At 39.8% G+C, this 21,165-nt stretch overlaps 1 protein-coding gene across 1 annotated transcript in view; it reads left to right on the forward strand.

Moving 5' to 3' along the window:
* FAM185A (family with sequence similarity 185 member A) overlaps positions 1 to 21,165 on the forward strand; it is a 43,361-nt gene that overhangs the window by 7,806 nt on the left and 14,390 nt on the right. The window contains exons 4-5 of the mRNA XM_020790029.3: positions 6,896 to 7,034; positions 17,971 to 18,012. Coding sequence (XP_020645688.3) covers positions 6,896 to 7,034; positions 17,971 to 18,012 — 181 coding nt within the window. The remainder of the gene's footprint in view (positions 1 to 6,895; positions 7,035 to 17,970; positions 18,013 to 21,165) is intronic.

The raw sequence follows: 21,165 nt of genomic DNA on the forward strand, positions 1-21,165 counted from the left end.
AATAAATATCTCAGAAGGCGGACAGTTAGCCATATTCCTATCCTTTCAAAAATGTGTAAGAGAAGAACAGTTTCACGAGCATCCTTAGGTTATTACTGGCAGGAATATCAGTTCCAGAGGCTTTCTTGGGAATAATTTAAGGTGAAATTGGAAGCACATAGAGATCATCTACAGCGTCATTTGATCTATCCCAGCCAGGCTGAAGTATCCAGAGACTAAGAAAAAATACTTCCCTTTCAGCTGACTTTGCACAGTAGATTCTGGAGAAAGAGTTCAGTATTATGTCATATGCATTTTTATTTTTATTTTTTAAAAAAGGAAAACAGCATTTCAAGAGCTATAATTTTTTTAATCTGATAAACGCAAATGTTCAGAGCACTGCTCACCAAAGTTGCTGCAGGAGGTGTTAGAATCTTCTAGGGAATTAATTACTACAGGGAATTAAACACGTGTATAATAAAGCCATACATATATTGAGAGAGACAGAGACAGAGAGAGATAATGTCACAAATGAGTTATTCCAATGCACTTTGAGAAAACCGATTTTACCTCAAAGGAAATTTACTTATTGAAAAAACTTCACCAGCTCAACTAATACACAATACCCTAATTCAGACTTGGTTTACCAGTGTGGTAAAGAGACATGTTTTACCAGTAGTGATAGCACTGTTGTTTGTATGGATATGGTGAAGTAGGAGTGTATCCTGGAATGTGAGCAGCTAAGAAAATAGAAATTGCAGTTTGTCTGGAAATAATTGCAACTCACAGCTGCAATTCCAAGCGTGCTTATTTCTAGTAAGTCTCGTGAACAAGGTAAAACTTACTTCTGATTAAACGTGCTTAGCTCCACATTGCCAAAACCTATTTTAACATATAAAATAGTACTAAAAGTATTCATAATTGGGCTGGAAAGATAGCAGATAGTCACATTAAGCTACAACAGGTCTTTGGTTCAAATAGTTTTGGATGTTTAGAGCTGGAATAACACTGCTCCTCTTATCTGCCAACTCCAAAACTGATCAGATGTTGTAATGTATACTGCTGCTGAGTATGCTTAAATGCAGTAAAAAATGCTTAATACAAATTGAAGCCAACATTTTCTGTCTGATGTCATCATCCTGCTCAAACGAGGGATGAAATGAATCTAAAGTCTGTAAAAGAGGATCAGATTCTGTCTCATGTATTACTTAGCAGCCCAAACTATGATTGTGTTTATTAAACAAATCTGTTGTGGCGCAAAAAACCTGCAAGCAATTAGCCAGAGAAGAGTGTGTTTAATCTGTCTCTTTGTAATCTGTGCTGGTATTCTATCTGAAAAAATTAAGTTTTCCCGAGAACAATAATTGGAGTTAATGACATCATGTGTAGGCAAATTGGACTGTTACTGAACTCAACTGAAAAGACAAAGTTTGTTTCAAGATTGTATTGTGGCTGAGGTGGTGCTTGGAGTTGCAGCTGTAGAAGAAGATTAGCAAGTTTTTGGCTTGCAACTTGATATATGCATTAGTTGGAAAAATAATTGCTGTGACAGACTTGGATACAGAAGTATGTTTTAATGAAAGCTCAACCTCACACCACTAATTATAATTTAAAGAAGCATGGTACCTTGAGGAATAAGAGTTTTATTTCAGTTCAAGCTTTCATGGATTACAATCTGTTTCTTCAGATGAATGGAACATGATGGTTAGTTTCCAGAATATATGGCAGAGGGATGGGGACTTGTATTACCATATTTTTTCTGTGGATAAGACACCTCCGTGTATAAGACACCCTCTACTTTTCTAACCCCAAATTAAGAAATCTTAACTTAGCTTTGAGTATTCAGCCTCTGGGCTCAGAATGCTTGAACACGACAAGTCCCTGTTGCATCTGAGCCTACAGGCTCCACCTCCAATGAGGTCTGTTCCAGTTGGTTTGTTCAGCATCGGCTGTCATCAGTTCCATAAGGCTCGTGATTGGAGGAAGCTAAGTCTCCTGACTGCAGGAAGCTAAGCCTCATGATTGAAGAAAGCCTGTATACAGAGGCAAGGTATGGGCAGTTTTGTTCTCTCTTCTGCTTTCTTCCATGTATAAGACACCCCTCAATTTTTAGTGTAATGATTTTAAGAAAAAGTAGTGTCTTATACACAGAGAAAATATGGTACATTGGGGAAGTGGATTGTCATCCATGGAGGTTTACATTGAAATAAATAATTTTGTCATCAAAGTGCCATAATCCATTTGTTATTATTTTTTTGTTATACCTCCACCACAGGTCAAGCAGTTTAGGTGGCATAAACCTGCATACACCATAGGGTTCTACAACAGAAAGTTCATAAGAATAGCTGGGAGACTTCCACCACTACTCGCCAGCATCTGCTGCCTAAGGCAGTTGCCTCACCTTGCCTTGTAGCAAGGACAGCACTGGTTGGAGCTGCTGCACAACATTTGTCTGTGTAATATTTATGCATGATTGCCCAGATTGATTCCCCAGCCCCACCAGTGACTTCCAATTGTACTGGAGTGAGAGGTGTGAGGAAATGTAGCAGCCCCATGTTGAACTTAATGGATTGTTACGCCCTTTGTTTACTGACCTGGTTCTGTGGTAGTGGTCCACCTTCCAAGTGCTCTTTTGAAGAAATAAAAAGAAATGAAGATGACAAAAATCAAACTTTTAGCATATAATAATTCCCCCTGCAATAGCTGTTAAGCTGCATAAATAGTCTGTGTTGTGCTCATGCCTGTACGTGTGTCCGTTTTGTATAACTTTGCTGAAATCAGAGGAATTATTACTAAAGATTTACAGCTGTAGAGTTAGGCATCGGGCCCAACATGTTACAATACTTATCTTTCAAGCACAGTAAGAGGACAGCCAACATTTGGGGAGCAAGAAGTTCGGCATGCTTCTCAAAGAGCCATTTCTGTTAGCAATCAGGCTGCATTACATCTGCCATGTGGGCTTTTATTACAGTTTTGTTCCATTGGCTACAGTCATCATTATGTAGCTTAAGACTCTGTCAGCGTTTCCAGTGTAAACCAAGACTGTCAGAGGTTTAGAGCTCTGCCTTCTAATTCCCCTGGTGCTGAAGCTCAACACTGTAGACCAGTCACTAGAGCAAATTTTGTTAAAAATGGAGTTGAGGGGGGAAAAAGAGAGAGAGAGAGAGGAATTGGAACTAGGACATTTAAGTCTCTCAGTTCATTCAAATATTCCTCCATTCAGAATAGTTTAGTTTTAAATGTAACAAGTGTGATGAATCCAGATATCAGGTGGACAATAATGGCAGCTTTACACTAGGGCTGTTTCTCCGTTGAAGAAGAAGCCATCTCAAAGAGCCATTTCTAGAAGCGTTGCAGTCAAAGAATCATAGAACTACAGTCCTCCAACTTCTGTAATTACATTGTGCCTATTGACATGCTATGAGTGTACAATCTTGAATGAGTGATGGGAACGTGAAAATGCTACATACAGTAAGTCCATGATTTTCCAGTACTGATATTTGAAGCTGGTTATTTGAAGCCTATACATATTCTAAATGTAATGGATGTAATGGGGTCAAGTTGTTGCCATGACCTATGCCTAGCAATGGTTGAGAAAGGGGTGTTATACTCCATAGGTAGGTACAGGGTTCGGGGAAAATGCTTTTCTTCTTTGCAGAATCTCCCAGCATGCTTGCTGAGTAATTGCCAAGGAGCTTGTCTAAACTCTGCAGAGGTAAAATGGGTTGAAGGCCATCAAGTAGAGGTAGTTACATTGGTCAGACAATTCGTTCTTCATTTGTTTCCAAGGACCCGCTGACAGTTTGTCTCTGAATGCAATGATGGCGGACAGCACTGAAATGGCGGATCAGATTTTAAATCAGTGCTGTAAATCAGGCAGTGTGGATCACCATCTTGTACATGAGAAAGAGCTGGGCAGAAAAATTAAAAGCACATCAAATGTTTTATGGCAGCATAAATAACACTTGAGCTATACAGGTCACAGTTCCATTTTCTCCAGGAGATAAGTATCTGTTATAGCCTTTGTGCTGAAATAGCTCTTGGTTGTAGAAAGTAGTCAATAGGTAAAACATCTTTAGATTTTTATTATCTTGGCTCTCACTCGGGCTGCCTGCTGTGTTCTTCTACATTTCCTTCGAAAAGAACTTATCAGCTGATTTCCATCCACAGCTGTTCTGAGCTAGCATTTCAAATTCTCAGAAACTTTGAATGGTTTTATGCTGCCGACCCTCATCTCCATGCAGCCTTCCACAGAGAATACTGTAGGTTATAGAGGAACCTTTATATCACAGGTCTGCACTGCACTGACGTGACATGGCAGCGCTTTCAGGCTTTCTATACACCTCTTTGTTTCTTTGTTCTCCCAGTCCTTTCCCACACTTCTGTAATGCTTAGGCAACATCTGGTGCTGGGCACACTGGCAGAAGTTAGCTCTGGACCCAGGCCAAAGCAAATCCACAAGGCCTTGCTTTGCAGCACAATGTTATGCCAAGAGTTCCTGGGATGTGCCAAGAACAAACTGGCAGTTTCTTGGATACTCTCCGTGTTCTCGAGCACAAGGAGATAAACTGGGAAGGTGATCAAGCAGGTCAGAAAGATGGAACAGGTTTTAGGGTTCAGGCCTCTGGGCCAGGCAAACAACTAGGACCTAAACCAACCAAAATTGCTTGGATATGTTTATATAAATTTTTACCTGGATTTCCCATTAGGCTTGGTAAATAATTCCAACAGCAGTCAATCAGCAGCCTCCTGGCAAACATGAGTAGGACTGGGGCATTAGACCACACAAATCCAGAAATGTTGGACTGTCTTAAGCTCGTTTACAACCAGCAGTAGTTGGACACCAAACTAATCTAGATGGGATGCAGGGTTTTCATCGCACAAAATACAGAATGTGTCATTTTGTGATTGTGTTTTTAGACACAACACTAAAATGTATTCCCAGTAATACAAATTCAGTTTTTAAAAATGTATTACAACAGTGCAATTGTACTGTAACAGTACAATTTATGCACCAGCAGAGCTTCAACAACAACCAAAAAGAAAGTCTAAAACTCAACAAAGCCTGGCTTCCAGCACTGAAAAATACAGCCTGCAAAAGGTCAATGAACTCTACTGAGCCACAAGGACCGGTGATCACTGCACACAAAAGACTAGCTAACAACACCAGTCAATCACAGTGGCAGACCTTCTCCTCCCCCCTTAACACAACAACACCCATAACAAAAAACACGCTTATCACCATAATCACCCAATCTCCTAAAAAGGACAAAAAGCTGATCCCACAGCTACAAATACTCAACTATCCTTCACCAGAACACAGAGTTCTAACTCCTGTCCTCTGTAGATGCCAGCCACAGAGACTGGCAAAATGTTAGGAAGAAAAACCTTCTGAACATGGCCATACAGCCTGAAAAACGTATAACAATATTAGTTCTATTGGTCTGTATTGTTTTTAGGAGGTACCCTTGTTAAACGCAGCAAAAATAAAAATCTTTTGGCATCTTAAATACTAACATTGCTTGGTATAAACTTTCATAGACTTTCAGTTCTTCAGATACATGGAGTAAGACTTCACTACACAGGCATTTATACAAGTGTAGAGATCGGTGGTTGTCCAGCAAGTTGATTTCTGTGATTGCTAAAGGTAGTTAATGGTACCCAGGAAGATTTGTAGCAGATACAGATCTTACAGGAAGTTTTTAAGACTTGGTGAAAAATCATTGGTAGAGGAGAAAGAAGTATAAACAGTGCTCCTGAGTGACTACGTATAAGATCATCACCTTACTAGACCACCTATCCATTATTCCACAAGTTCTTGTAAATGTTGTGTACTAACATATTAAACTGATTAAGGTACAAGAACTTGTGAGGTTATTGATTTCTTTGGGTCTGCCCTAATTTAGACTTTAGCCCATTGAGTTTTTCACCTCTTCCTGTCAAAATCAGAGCAACTGCTGTATGAACCAGGTGGATTCCAACAATACAGTACTTTGCCCATCCTTTTAAAATTGCTTTAGCATATACCTTTTGCATTCTTGTTAACACCCCTTAGTGACTGTATCTCATTGCTCAGAACAATTGATCAGTGAGTTTCTCAACCCATCATGGCATGTTAACGTTATTATGATTATGGTAGTCTACCCATGTACAGATCTGCTTTCTGTATATTTGTTTGGTGTCTGTTTGAGGTCAGGCATAAAGAAACTACATGAGGCTACAGAGATACTGTTCTTACCTGTTAGTTAAGAGATTGGGAGTGAGTCATAGAATGTTGCCATCCTTTACTTAGACCTTCAAAGTGACAAATTCCAAATCTCTGTTTTTAATTCTTGGAAGTATAAATTGATGTTTGCGTACCCCATGTGGTAAAGTGCATAATGTGATGAGCTAGGAATCATACCTGTGTTCAAATCCTGACTTGGCCATAAAACTCACAGGTAGGTTGACAGTACTGGTAAATCCACCCTATACGCATCTCATTTACTTTGAAAACCCAATTAGGTTCCCTGTACATTAGATGTGATTTGATGGCGCATCACACACACATTGGTAACTGAGAATATTACTTTTTATTTTATTTTTGCTGGTCACCAGTCTGAGCACTTTTGTGATTGATTAAAAATAACTGTGGACAAGCTACTTTTGCCTTTCTATTTCTGATTTTATGTTTAGATAGTATTTTCAACCCTTTATGAGTAAAATGTATGAAGTCATCGCATCATCGGTGGTCACCGCTGAATCAGCATGCATATATTTTATCACAGTCTTCTGAAGTGTCTAACAGATACCTTGCAGTTTAGGCCTATAGCATATTTAAATGTTTAGTCTGTATCTGTACAATGGAGATACACTTAAACTTCTCCATCTAAAATCATGTTAATGTGTTCCTGCTTATTTTGCTTTTCTTTTACAGAGTGTGAATATAGAAAAGCTACAAGGTTCCTCCATTAACATTTCTACAAAAAATGGCTTAATAAAAATGAAGTATCTTTATGCAGAATCTTCATTTCTGTCTTCAACAGCTGGTGACATTTTACTGGGGAATGTTCATGGTAAGATAGCAAAGGACGTTTTGCCTACAACAGTTAAGAGCTACATTTATTTAGCAAATGCCTTTTTAAGGAAAGATATTCCTTTGTATGCCTCATCAAGTGCCTGCCTGTGTTTATAAAGCTGAATATTAGAGTGCAGTCATCTTTCTAACCACTTGAGAAATTTCCAACTCAAATGAGATTTTTAAAATAAAGGCATCACATTTAATATTGCCTTTGACCGGGGCTCTGGTCTTTTCCTGGTGCCCTGCAGAGGCCTTGAAGCCAAGTGCAGTTCAGTGGGGGAATGAGGCTGCAATCCTATATTCCTTTACCTGGAACTTAGCGCCATTAAGCACTTCGGGATATATTTCTGAGTATATATGCACAGGTTTGCATTGCAAGTCAACCAGAACTCCATTGCTGAGTTGGGGGTGTATATAGTGTTCCCATCCAGACCATATATCTGTGAAGATTCTCAGTCATCCAGGTGAGGTTATCTGGAAGATGAGTCATGGCAACTGGATTTCCTTCTTATTAGGTTGAAACATTTTGCTACTCATCCAAGTAGCTTCTTCAGTCTGAGAAGAGTTGGTAGGAGATCCCTGATATATCCTCCATGTTGGTTTCACTTCCCCCTGGTCTGAGTGATTTTCTCTCATACACGCACACCCCGTCCTTTGTCCGTCTAACGAGCCTATTCAGACCAGGGGGAAGTGAAACCAATATGGAGGATATTTTAGGGATCTCCTGCCAACTCTCCCTCAGACTGAAGAAGCTACTTGGATGAGTAGCAAAACATTTCAATCTAATAAGAAAGACGTCCAGTTGCCATGACTCAACTTCCAGACATCCAGACCATAATTAATCTGGTTAAGAATAAGAGACGTGACTAATTTCCACAATTAGGCATGAGATGCAGGTGGTGGATATTTCATCCTGCAAAAAGAGCCTGGTTTTGCTGAAGCCAGAGTCAGTAGAACTGAAAAATCAGAACATCAAAATCAAAACGTGCTATCTACTTCATAGCAATACTTTGAAGATGCCAATGACATCTTAGCAGTTTCCATCATTAAACTCAAGATTAGGTAAATCAGGTTGCTGGGCTGCCTTCCTTCCATCCAGGCAGTGACCAGATCTAGATCTCCTTAGCTTCTGAAAGTTGACTCCCTCGTTTGCTCTGGGACCACACTGAGGGAAATAGTGCTGCCTAATTGCATATTCAGTACACTTGGAAAGTGGGCTAATTTTTGCAATGTCATTGAATAATTCCAGGTAGAAAACAATAGCACCCCATAAGAGTCTGATCCTTATTTAGTAAATTCTTGGCATAATATCTAAATAAAGGATACCCAAATAAACTATTGTACTAGCAGTTGCTGTAATAAGAGTGCCATATAGGAGGTGAATAAAATGTCTTTCAAGACTGTGAAACAAAATTTAAAACCTGTGACAACAGCTCCAGGAAAATACAGATAAGCTGATTCCCTGTGGCCATAAACCAACAGTGTATGGAAAACCCAACCGTCTGAACAAATTCCTGTGGCATAGCCTTGTTTTCTTTGTAAACAGGACCTATTCCTATTTATCACCGTGATCTGTCAGTGCCGGTTCAGTGTGGCCATTCTTCTGATGACAGGCAGTAGAATCATGACAAATGTCTCAAGCTAGTATTGCCCTCCTGAAGGGCCAGGCAATGCTGGTGTGGGACGGAAGTCGGAACTCTGTTGTATATTCAAATTAGGCTTAAATCCATAAAAAGCAGCGGGGCTAATGATTCTTGGTATAAATTGCTTTTATAATTATTTGTGACCATGCTGATTTTATTGGAGACTTCTCCAGTGTTTGGGCTGGCACGGTAACCTCCAGCCACTTCAATGCCAGTTGCTCCACCATTCATGATCAGATGTCCTCTGTTTGGGAACAAAGGTTGTATCCCAGATCTTAGAAAGATGATACACGTGAAGATCCATTATGTTGGTTTGGTGGTTGGAAGGTGGGTGTGCAGTCCTGCCAGTCATACCTCACCAGGCTCCTGCTGTGCAGAGTTTCCAAATGCTTGAGGTAGCCAGTCATGGTGAATCAGAGCTGAGGTTTGTACTGAATGTAGGAACAGCTGTGCCTTTCCAACAAGTTTCTGCCTTATCTGAAAAGTTCTTTCTCCCTCTCCCGCCCCAGGCACTGTGTACAACACCTTCCTTTTCATTTATAGCGAAGTGAACACCGAGTCTCACTCTTGGCTGTTATTCCAGCTTGTAGAACAGAGCCAGACTCATTGGGCGTACAGAGCCTTGAATAATAAATGGTTTTATTTTTAAAATCATGAAAGTACAAGCTATATTTAGTGTCTGTGCAGAACACTGTAGAACACTAAGAATAATATGCACGGTCTCATTCCGTGTTTCTAACTGATAGGTTCTTTTTATGGACAGGCATGTTTGGAGATATATAGATAGATACAGAAATAGATACTCACTGTTCATAAAAGCCAATTTGGAATGTTTTAAGTTAAACCCAAAACACAGAAAGCATGTGTGCCATTTATTTTGCACCCTAGTGCAAAAACAGGTTGTATTTTATTAAATAAATGTACAGCAAAAAGACAAACAAAATTGTATCCAGTTTAAACAATATAACTTCAACATTACTTCATATTTATATTTAAAATACTGTTGAAGGAATGTTATTGGAACTCTCTGAACTTCTTAACAAGTATGGCTTCTACAAAGAAGTGTTTGAGAAACATAAAAAATGAAATATACTTCTGGGTCTGCAATAACCTATATATTTAACCAGTAGTAAGCCCCACTGAGTTTGGTGGACTTACTTCTAAGCAGAGATCTATAGGATTTCCCTACTAATTTATGTTTTACTGGAAATGAAAACTATGTGAAAAAAGCAGCAAGGAAATGAGTGGGTCTTATGTACATACATGAGGCTATGTAAATACACACATATTTCGTACTGTAATTCCTTCTAGTTGATGAGCTCCAGCTATGAAAAGGATACATTTTTGTAGGAGTGCTTCATTTAAAAAAAAATTAAACATAGAATTTTTATTGTTGATGAACTCATGCTGGAACATTCATTTGTGTGTAACCTTTTTAAAAATAGTTCTCAACCACCTCATTCACTATATAAAAGTTTAGCTCTCTGGGTGTGGATCCAGAGGTTGGGAGTTCCCCACTGGGCTTCCTTGACAGAAGTTGGACTCGATGGTCCATAGGGTTCCTTCCAGCTCTGCAGTTCTAAGATGATGATGATTTATGTAGGTTGCACTTCCATGTTAAATACATCTAAGCAGAATGATGTCCTAATTACTTCAGTGGAATCTAGTTTTCCATGGAATATTGGTTAAGGAGCCTTTTTTTTGTTCTGGGCTGTGTCATGTTTGATCATTTTTAGATCAACCCCAGAGCATCAATTTGTGTATCAGGGTTGTGTAGGTTTGTCCCACAGACATAGTGTTCATATATCAAAGGATCTCATGCAGAAAACATAATGGAACCTTCTCTCTTTCCAAGCCAACCTCTCTATGCTTGCACAATGGATATGCATTGTGTATACCAGGCTGCTAAGGAGCTAGTGTGCAACATCCATCAACACCAACCAATATTCCCAGAGGAACTTAGCTCCAATAAGTCCTGGCTGGCATTTTTGAGAAATTATGAAACATGTAATAGTTCCACAAACCTACAAACCCTCCTCCTTGGTTCATTTCTCACTCGTGCTGTGCACAGCTGAGTAATTTTCAAAACTACAGTGGAGAAGATGGCATAGTAATGCCATTTTTGTGCCATTTTTGAACTTGTTCCCCAAAAGTGTCAAGATAGAAATGCCCTAAAGCAGACTGGCATCTGTATACAAAGACAGCTGTTTCCTGCTTCCATTTCCTTGTGGTATGAAAAGAAAATTTGCAGGCCTTCCAAATGACTTTTGTACTAGTGCTGTCTTGAACAATGCCAGCTCTAATCTTGGAGCATTGCTGCAGTTCTTTCTCAAACTGAAGAATCTCCTATACAAGGCATCTCCACAACTTTTTAGTGTATATATGCATTGTGCTTTTGTACTTTGCACACCAAGCTGTTAGGAAGAAAGACCTGTCATATCCACAACCAACCCTCCTTTCTGGTTAATCGCAAAATGCAAACTTGGGGCATGTTTTCATTTTATGTTGGTAGTGTGGTTGTCAACCATGTACAGTACCTGTATGTCATAATCCAGGAAGGAATCAGTCTACCTCTCTTAGAGTTGGTGTTCATTAGAAAATTGTCTTGACCAATATGCAAGCTGGCCCGTATTATACCATATTGAAATGCTTCATTTTTGGCTCCGGATACTGCAGTTAAGGAGTGGTTTCACTGACTGTGTGCATCAGAGAGCTCCTAAGACCTGTCTGCTGTGGTCCAAAGGACATGGATGGGTTTTTTGAGGGGGTGGGTGCTCCTCCAGTTCAAGAGCACTTAATATACAGTGGTGCCTCGCTAGACAGTTACCCTGCATGACAGGTTTTTGCTAGACATTGACTTTTTGCGATCGCTATAGCGATTCGCAAAGCAGTGATTCCTATGGGGGAATTTCCCTGGACAATGTTTGGTCTCTGCTTCGTAAACAGATTTTTGCTAGACAACGACTTTGACAGCTCCCTCCGTTCTTGCAAAATGGGTGTTTTCGGGACCTAAGCTTCGCAAGACAGCTATTTAAACAGCTGATCGGTGGTTCGCAAAGCGGCTTCGCTAGACAACGAAAATTCTCCCCCATTGGAATGCATTAAACAGGTTTCAATTCATTCCAGTGGGGAAATGCTTTTCCAATGGGGAAATACTTTTCGCTAGACGATGATTTCGCTAAACAGCTACTTCAGTGGAACAGATTATCATCGTCTAGCGAGGCATCACATGTAGATATATTCTCTGGTGATATATCCTCTTCCTCATTGGTAGATATATCCTCTTCCTCATTGGTGAGCTGAACCAATGCTTTCTGCTTCCTTTTGGGATCCTTGCTGGCTGGATTCTTGTCGAATGGTCAGTGATTTTTGCCATGTCACACCAGCCTCAAACTTTCAAGTCAAAGCACTTAGGCTTGCAGTTTTAACTTTTTGCTAGCTTTTTGGACAAAACACTGACTTCTTTCAGGCCAAAGAAGGATGCTAGAGATGGGTAGTCACATTATAACTTGCACAGTTGTACCACTAGCTTTCTTTATCTGAAGAAATTATTTTAACATGCTTCTATTAAAATGCAAAAAAAAAAAAATCTTCTGCCAAAGTACAATATTATAGTGGCTCTTAATATAACAGACAGTGCTGTATTTCATTGTGGTGTGTATATGTTTCTTATTGATTTGTCTGAACTTATAAATAGTGCTGTTTTACTATGCTTGAAGTTATTTTTGTTTATAAAGAGATTCATCGTGTATTCATGCACAGTGCCTTTGAAGTATTTGATGGATGCAATAAATTTTTGTAAAACATGAAAAAAAAAAAAGAAGAGGAAGGAGAGATTTAACCGTTCTCTCCCCATCCATGGACCTGAACAGGATCCCTGCCCTTGTTTTATATGTTATGTGCCTTCCAAGTCAGAATTGACGTATTAGCAACCCTAATGGGTTTTTCAAGGTGAGTGGGATATTTAAGGAATGTTTTTACCAATTTCACACCAACAGTGAGTTTCCATGGTTCAGTTGATGATTGAAACCCAGGCCTCCTGAGTCTTGGTCTGTCACTAAAGGTAGGTACGAATTGCCAGTTCATTTATTGGCCAAACAGGTATTTGGTGCATCAGAGCCCTGCCTCCTCTGGCAGGCACCCACTCAGAGGCAGCAGCCTGGGTTCCCTGCCCAGCCTCATCTGGCCGCTTGCCAGAGGAGGCAGGGCTTTATTTATTATTCATTCAACACCTGTTTGACTGATGTACAAACCAGCATGAACCACTGAGCCAGCAGTTCATGCCCATCTCTGTTCATTATCCACTACACCACATGGGATAGCCCTTGTTTTACATAACAAAGTGGGGGGGGGCAAGCTGATAGAAATCATCACTCCTAAGCCTAGGATTAAATAAAACAAAAGAATTTATTTTAAACCACACCTTTAACCTCGCATATAGTTCAGGAATTATACTTTTGATCAAATAGAATTGGAAGGGCTGGATGAGGATGTAGGAGGCACACAAAGACCCAGGAGCACACACCTGAATACATTGGTGCCTCGCATTACGATCACTTCGTTTAACGACGAAATCACATTACGATGAACTTTTTGCGATTGCTTTTGCGATCGCAAAATGATGTTTCCTATGGGGGAATTTCCCTTTGCAATGATTGGTTCCCTGCTTCAGGAACCAATTCTTCGCAAAACAACAATTTTCCAACAGCTGATCGGCGGTTTCAAAATGGCCACCGGGTAAATAAAATGGCTCCCCGCTGTTTTTAGGGACGGATTCCTCGCAAGACAGGCAGCAAAAATGGCTGCCCTATGGAGGATCTTCGCTGGACGGTGAGTTTTAAGCCCATCGGAATGCATTAAACAGGTTTTAATGCGTTTCTATGGGCTTTTTAATTGCACTTTACGATGTTTTCGTTCTACAGTGATTTCGCTGGAACGAATTAACATCGTAATGTGAGGCACCACTGTAGGTCCTTACCAATGCATGTGTGTTGTGGTTGCTGTGGAACTGGAGTGAGGCCAACATATTTTTTGCTTTCTCTGTTTTTGCTTTAATTTGTCTTTGGCTTCTTGCTTCAAGGCTAAATACAAAATGGATTACTCAACTGTTATCTCAGATTCTTTCCATACAGTTAATCTGGCTTCTAATGATGGTCCCAAAGGAGTCAGAAATTCACAGTCGAACAAGAGAGATGTTGTGTTTGTATTCACATTCCAGGACCAACATGGTCTCGGTTTGATCTTGAAGCTTATACTTATATCTTTCTGTCTACAAATAAACAAAAGCTGGGTATGCAGAAAAAATTATTTCGGTTACTGCTTGTAAAGAACAGAACATAAGGGAAGATTAAATTGCTGCTGTCAAACATAATTACTATTGTCCAAGCTCTGTATTTCCTGTATGTCAGCATTAGTTCAGAATAAACAAATGATTTGGCTACAGTGAGACTCCCCCAACTCCACAAAGCCTCTGGATTTAAGAATTGGTTAGCATAAAAAATTGCAGGGTTCATTAAATCCTGGTACTGATGGAACAATAATATGTCTACACAATTCTTGGAGAAGCTCATCTTTCAAAGCAAACTATTGGACTTGCTTCAGTTAATTGGGTTTGGAAAGCTTTTATTTATTTATCTGATGTTTGAGAAACTGTCACTCCTTGACTGTATTAGAAAGTCATGAGATGATAGTGCATCATATTTCAAAAGATCCATAAGGTACTGTATTTTCACAATATCTTGATTTTGACCAAAAGAAAGGGAGAGAGAAAGAGAAGGACATAATTTATATTTTGCTAAAGAACTACCTTGAAATAGTCGGGTTCTGGTGCTGTCAGGATGAGCCTGTAGGCAACAGTCTGGTGTGAATCAAGAGTTGTACTGAAGAGTTGGCAACAGAGAGTGTGCCAGGAAGTAGAGCTTTGAAATAAGCAGGAACCAGAATTAGGGAACAGGTAGAGTCTGAGTTAACTAGGTAGCCTGAGTGATCTTGGAGAAACTGCACACAGGTGCTCACTTCTGAGTATTCTGTACCTGGGAAGACTCTAGAAACTGGCACCATCAATTGGAATAGATTTGACAACATGTTGTTTTTGTTGTAAAACATTTGAAAATATGAAACACAGTCAAAAATAGATAAAATCGTAAACATTGACTGGTATTATACCGTGTTTCCCCAAAAATAAGACGGGGCCTTATATTAATTTTTGCTCCAAAAAAATGCATTAGGGCTTATTTTCAGGGGGTGTTTTTTTATGTACAACCATCTACATCTATTCAAATGCAGTCATGTCGTCTACTTCTGATTGCTGCATAGTGGTGGAGGGTGGGGTTTCACTTAACTGGGGCTTATTTTGGGGGTAGGGCTTATATTACGAGCATCCTGAAAAATCATACCAGGGCTTATTTTCAGGTTAGGTCTTATTTTTGGGGAAACAGGGTGTAACAGATAAAAGTTTTAACCAACAATCTAAGTATCTGTTAAATATCGGTGTACTGTTGTTGTTGTCTTTAGGTAAAAGGTGAGGATAAATGTTAGGATCAGAGAGTAAGTCAATAGGCAGGACCAAAGTGGGAACCAAGAGGCAGATCCGAAAGGCAACAGAGGGGGTTGTAGCAATAACATAACAGAGCTTTAAAAGACCCACTTGTTCATGCATGTCTCAATTGAAATAATAATTTTCAGGAGGCTCCAGTAACCAGCGAGAGTGTGCATCTGGCCAGTCTGATACTTGGGGGTACTCACTACTTTGAGAGAATGCTGAAGCCTTTAGTTCTGTGACTCAGTATGCCGAATAAACGCAAACAGAGTTGTAGAAGCTACACTGGGAATTGTTCTACTGTTTCATATATGATGTCTAACTCTGCCTCTCCTTTCCATCTCAGTCTGAGGAAGTTGTTTCCATTCTAAATTAGTGTACGGTGTCAGTAATAGACATAGTGAGGTTATATAAACTGAAACTTGATCCAGACAAGACGGGTGATTCTGGTCAGTTGAAAAGCAGATTGGGGAATGGGAATCCAGTTTGTGCTGGATAGGGTTATAGTAAGCTGATTTGGGTCCATTTCAGGAGAAAGATGGGTTATAAATAAACAAGCAAGCTAGCAAGCTTCTGATTGAACCATAGTCTAGATCTAAGGCCCACATGTAGAATTAATATTAGATCTGAAGCACCAGGCAGAAGCCACACGAGCTGTTATGGCCTCCTGGAAGATGGTGGAGAGCAAAAGGGACAGTGAGCAAAAATCTTCTTCATATCTTGACTTGTTGACTTGGGAGATGATCTTCTGGATCTGGTCGGTGTATGCCTAATGATAAGTCTGACTCCTCTTTCCCAAGGATCCCTCTGTACCCCAGAGCAGCTGTCCTACAACAATTTATTTTGTTCAAGCACAACATGAATTTGGCCAGCTCAGTGCCACAAATCCATTAGCTCAGCTCCTGGAAAGACAAGATTTTGTAACAAATTGCAGATGAGCTATTTGCATTCCAAACAGTGGCATCTTTTCCATTCCACTTGTGGTTGTGAAGTAGAAAATTTTGTTAGGGTGATTCATAGCCGTTTCACTGGTCGATACTTTGTTAGTCTTTCTGACCCTGTGCTAACTTAAAAGGCTGAACCCCATTTGTCCCACAACTTGGCCCCACTTCCCATTCCTGCAGCATGTGAATTGTTCAAGAAGAATAACTGGGACCTAGAGAAGGACTATGAACTGATCAGCCATAGTTGCATTCTTTTCTCTCTCTGACTGCCTTGTCTCAATCAGATCCACTGTGGTCTACAGAGTTCCAGAAAAAACAATTGCAGCTTGGTAGTACTATGGAGAAGATAGAAGTAAAGGTGTTCTGGCTTCTCCTTTGTTTCTTTCTGCTATTAACTAAGAGCAAAGCTTGGAAAAGTTACTTCCTTGGATTACAGCTCTCAGAATACCCCTGCCAGCATGACCATTAGAGTTAAAAAGTAACTTTTCCAGGCTTTGGTCAAGGATGTTGGACCCAAGATCTTACCTGAGCAAATAGCAGAACTGCTGTAACCCTTCAGGCAAATAGTTATGGACAAAATAGTTCTGTAAACAACTGCAGGGACACAGATCAGGGAGAAAACATCACAGCAACTGTACATTTAGCAGAAGCTAAAAAGTGTGTTTTTAAGAAGTTGTCTGTCACCCATTGTTGTGATGCCTAACAATAGGGACCACAAAGGATGTTACTTGTTAGAAGGGGGAGGTTGATATTTAAGGTACTGTAATAATTGTGACTTTTGTCAGAGTCAAATGAATTATCTGTTTTTGTCTAAACTTTTAAAATAGTACAGTTCTTGTTCTTTCTCTTGTAATGCTGCTCTATTTATGTGTTTTGATTTGATTTATGGCCATTAAGGCTTTTAGACTGTTTTTCATATCTATATTTGGGGAATGGTATTATTTATTTATTATTTTCATATATGCTAGTTGAAATCCAGCTGTAAGTCACAACTAGAGTAGGCCCACTGAATTAGTGAGGTTTCATTGAATCAGTCAGAATGTAAGTTCCACTGATTCAAATAAACCTACTTTGGTTGCAACCTAGCTAGATTTTAGCCATTGTATCTGTAAATACAGTGGTGCCCCGCTTGACGATGATAATCTGTTCAAGGAAAATCACTGTTAAGCGAAATCATCAAACAAACAAACAAACAAAACCCAGACCCATTGGAATGCATTGAAAACCGGTCAATGCGTTCCAGAGGGGAAATATCTCATCGTCCAGCGAAGATTGCCCATAGAGAACCGTCGATCAGCTGTTTATAATTGCTGTCTTCGGAAGCATGGGTCCGGAAAGCAGCCATTTTGAGAAGGGAGGAAGCCATTTTACGAAGGGAAGCCATTTTGTGGAGCCGGAAAAATCGTCATTTAGTGAACAAATAGTTCGCGAAGCAGGCTCCTAATCGACGTCAAGCAAAAAATCCCCATTGGAACCATCGTTTTGCGATCACAATAGCGATTGCAAAAAACTCATCGTAAAGCGATTTCGATGTCATGCAGGGTAAGTGTCAAGTGGGGCACCACTGTACTGAGTTGTATAGCTGGCATTTAATTCATCTGCTATATGTGTCAATGCAGAGTAAAGACCTCTTGCTGCACAATCATATACACATCTCCTCAGAAGTAAGCCTTCCTGGGTGTAGCAGGGCTTAATTGGTGAATAAGATATAGGATTGCAGCCTGAATAACTTTGATGTACTAGCCTGTGTGAAATTGTCCTAAATTAGTCAAGTTCTCTTATAGGTTTGTTTTGGTTTTATTACAGGTGAAACAACTCTTCAGACTACTACAGGAAACATTGAAGTTGGTAAGTTTTTTTGTTTTGTTTCTTTTTAACCAGGATAGTATAGCAGCATTTGAACTGTCGGTGACACATGTGATCACCTTGAACAGCCACTGGACAACTGTTAACGTATTAGGAACTGAATGGTAGTCTTCCATGCAGAAACAAGTGACCATTAAACATCCCTAGATTCAAAACAGATCAAATAAATTGAAAATACCAATCTTGCTTATCTTGAAAGATAATAATCGGCCTCACCCTCTTTTTTTAATTTGGAAGGAATCTAGGCTGCAGGTGCTGAAATACTGATCCTCAAAAAAGCCTTTCAAAGTTGCAGTTTTGTGGAAGGGAGACCTTTAGGGGGCAATGAAAGTTCACAGAAACAGTCAAAAGTCTATGAGTTAATGACCTCCAAGATGTCGTATCCTTGACAGCTCTGCCCAGATATTTTAAACAAACAGCATCTCATGTTAGGTTGTTCTCTCTTCCAACTGCACTCCTGTCTTTGGTAGCAAACTAGCAGCTATGGCTTCCATTATTGAGACAATCTGCCTCATATTATAACTTTATTTCTTTATACTGCCCCCTCTCTTTCCCAGCAATATTGTCTTTTCATGTCAGTTCTGTATTTTCCTTATATGTACATGGTAGGATAACCTCAGTTTACTCATTTTTCCTCTAGTGAGAGTTCACTCTTCACTTGATTGAGCACCCACTTATTTGCCTTTCTTTGCCAGCAAGGAAAAAAAAGTTTTACATAGCAAAGGGCAGCTTGAATGCTGACAGCACTAGTGGCAACAGTCAGGATGTAAAGCTTGGCATCCTTTTTCCAGCTAGGAATGTGGGCACATTATTATGCAGCAATATCAGGCCATTTCCTGGCATTTAGAATCATGGGTATAGAAGCAGAATACCCCACATTCATAAGCTGGAGGTTTTTTTAATTATTGAGTTAGGATGTATCAGAACCCCAAGTGGTTTGGAAACAATCCGTTTTTAAAGCCACATATAATTTATTATTACACCTATCGTAGCAGAAATGCTAACTTTGAAATATAGCTATTGGTTGTCCAGATTCTGTATCCCCTCTTGAAATGCCAGATGATCCAAATGTTTGTATAGAATTTCAGCCCGTGCTGACTTCATTGCTGTGGTTTATACAGTATTCTGTACTTGTATCTGTTTCTTGGATTTATTGAGAGTTGTATGGCTCACTGCCCTTAAAGTATTTGCCAAGCTGGAAATGATGTGATCCAGAGATACTAGTGCCAGATATATTTTCTTCACTTTCAGCGAGTGCTTTCCCCATCTCATGCACCTCCAAAGGTTTCTTCCCCTGAATTCAAAGGACAGAAGATTGGGATCTTTTTGCCCTGGCTGAAGGAGAAATTAATGGCATTGCTGTACGGAAAGCAGTAATTAGATAGCCCCGAGTATATGTGTGTGTGCATATATGTCGTATTTTCTTATCTAGTAAGTTACATTTGGACCCTGTCTATTTCAAGCAGTACTTCAGGATAATTTGGACACAAGATTATTCTGTCCACAATCTAGAGAGCTGAGATGATGATTTTGACGTTAGAAATACAGATTCAAATCCCTTGGCCACATCGTTATTGTTTGCTTTATTGTGTCTAATAGGATTGTTGTAAGTGGGCCAGCCCTACCACTAGGCAGAGTGAAGCAACCACTTCAAGTCATGAATGTGGAGAGGCAGGGAGCAGATGTTTTTGTGCATATACACATACTGTGCTGTTTGCCCTGTGCTCCTTAAGCTTGCCTGTTGCTCAGATATGCTGTTCTTTCATCATTACTGAAGTAGGATCTAGTAAGCAATCTATTTTGCTTTTGTGCATGAAATGGAGAGAGAATAGACTACTTTGTTCCTTGTCTTAGGCAGCCAAGTATCTTGGAACAGCCTTGCTTCCATAAAAGAAGGCAAGTGCATCTATAAGTTTAAAATATCTCATCCGTAGATGGGACCAAGACACGGTGATTTGGGTCATTTGGCTTTGTATTCACCAGTAGCAATTTCCATCACTATGGCTCACTTCTCCAAGCTGCCAAAAGTCTTCGTCATTCTCTTTTTGCCTGAAAGTATAATAATTGGTTTGGCATAAGTAAGCCATTCTGGGGAATGGTTTACTGAAAGAAGAATCTAAGGAGAAAATTCAGGGGCAAGCATGAATCTCTACTAGGCATGTGTGAAAACTAGGTGTTTCTCTGCTTTCTCGGTTCCTAGATTTTCACAATCTTACCATCCCAGCTTGGAAAAGTTTTTTTTCCCCCAGGAATACAGCCGCCAGAATCCTCACACCAGCATGTTCCCTGTATTTGCTGACAGATGAATTTAGGGAGTGGTCGTCTCAAAAAGTAACTTTCCAAGTCCTAGTCGCGGTATGATTCAGCAGGTCCCAGTATTGACCACGGATGAGCTCAGTGGTCCTTTTTCCTGCAATTTTTCTTCATCTGAGTCAGCCTAACAGCTGTGGTTGTTTAAAAAGGGGGAAACACGCCCTGTCCTCCATTGCCAGAGGTAGAGTAGATCATGCAAAAAACCCTTGTCTGTGCTAAACTGATTCGCCACAGTTGATCTTTTCTCAATTTAGCAGCTTTTGATTCTCTGCTACTCCTGCTGTGTCTCATCCTTGCTAATGGGAAAACAAGGAGAAACAGGAACAATTATAATCATCATCTTTGAACAGGGATGAGTCCCCTTTCTTTCCTTTTATATTGAAATTGCCCAGCATTCTCCGGCAGCCACTTTATTAGTAACCTTTAGTTCAATTCCCGATTTAACGAACTCGCTTTGGAATATGTGTTGGTTGCTGTCCCTTTTGATTATTTATCTTAATAAGTTCATGATCTTAGGTCTCTGAGTGTGTATAAATAGCCCCAAAGCAACTGCAACAAGTGATCTGCATGTTATTTTGTACTATTTTATATCTCTCAGCTTCCTTTGTCCAATAAAGTATAAAGCGGAACAAAAGTGGGCTTCTCATCAGATGCCTTCAGTCCCAGAAATCTGTCTTTCATAAACTGAAACAAAACTAGTAAAATTGCTTCCCCCACTTCATCCTCTATACTAGTCAAAATCAAGGTTGTTGAATTCTTTTGAGAAGGCCACATCATTGATTAGAGCCATATGTGCCTTTTGTTTAAGAATGAGTCCTGTCA

This window comes from Pogona vitticeps, chromosome 5 (genome assembly GCF_051106095.1).
Source record: "Pogona vitticeps strain Pit_001003342236 chromosome 5, PviZW2.1, whole genome shotgun sequence".
Classification (NCBI taxonomy): Eukaryota; Metazoa; Chordata; class Lepidosauria; order Squamata; family Agamidae; genus Pogona; species Pogona vitticeps.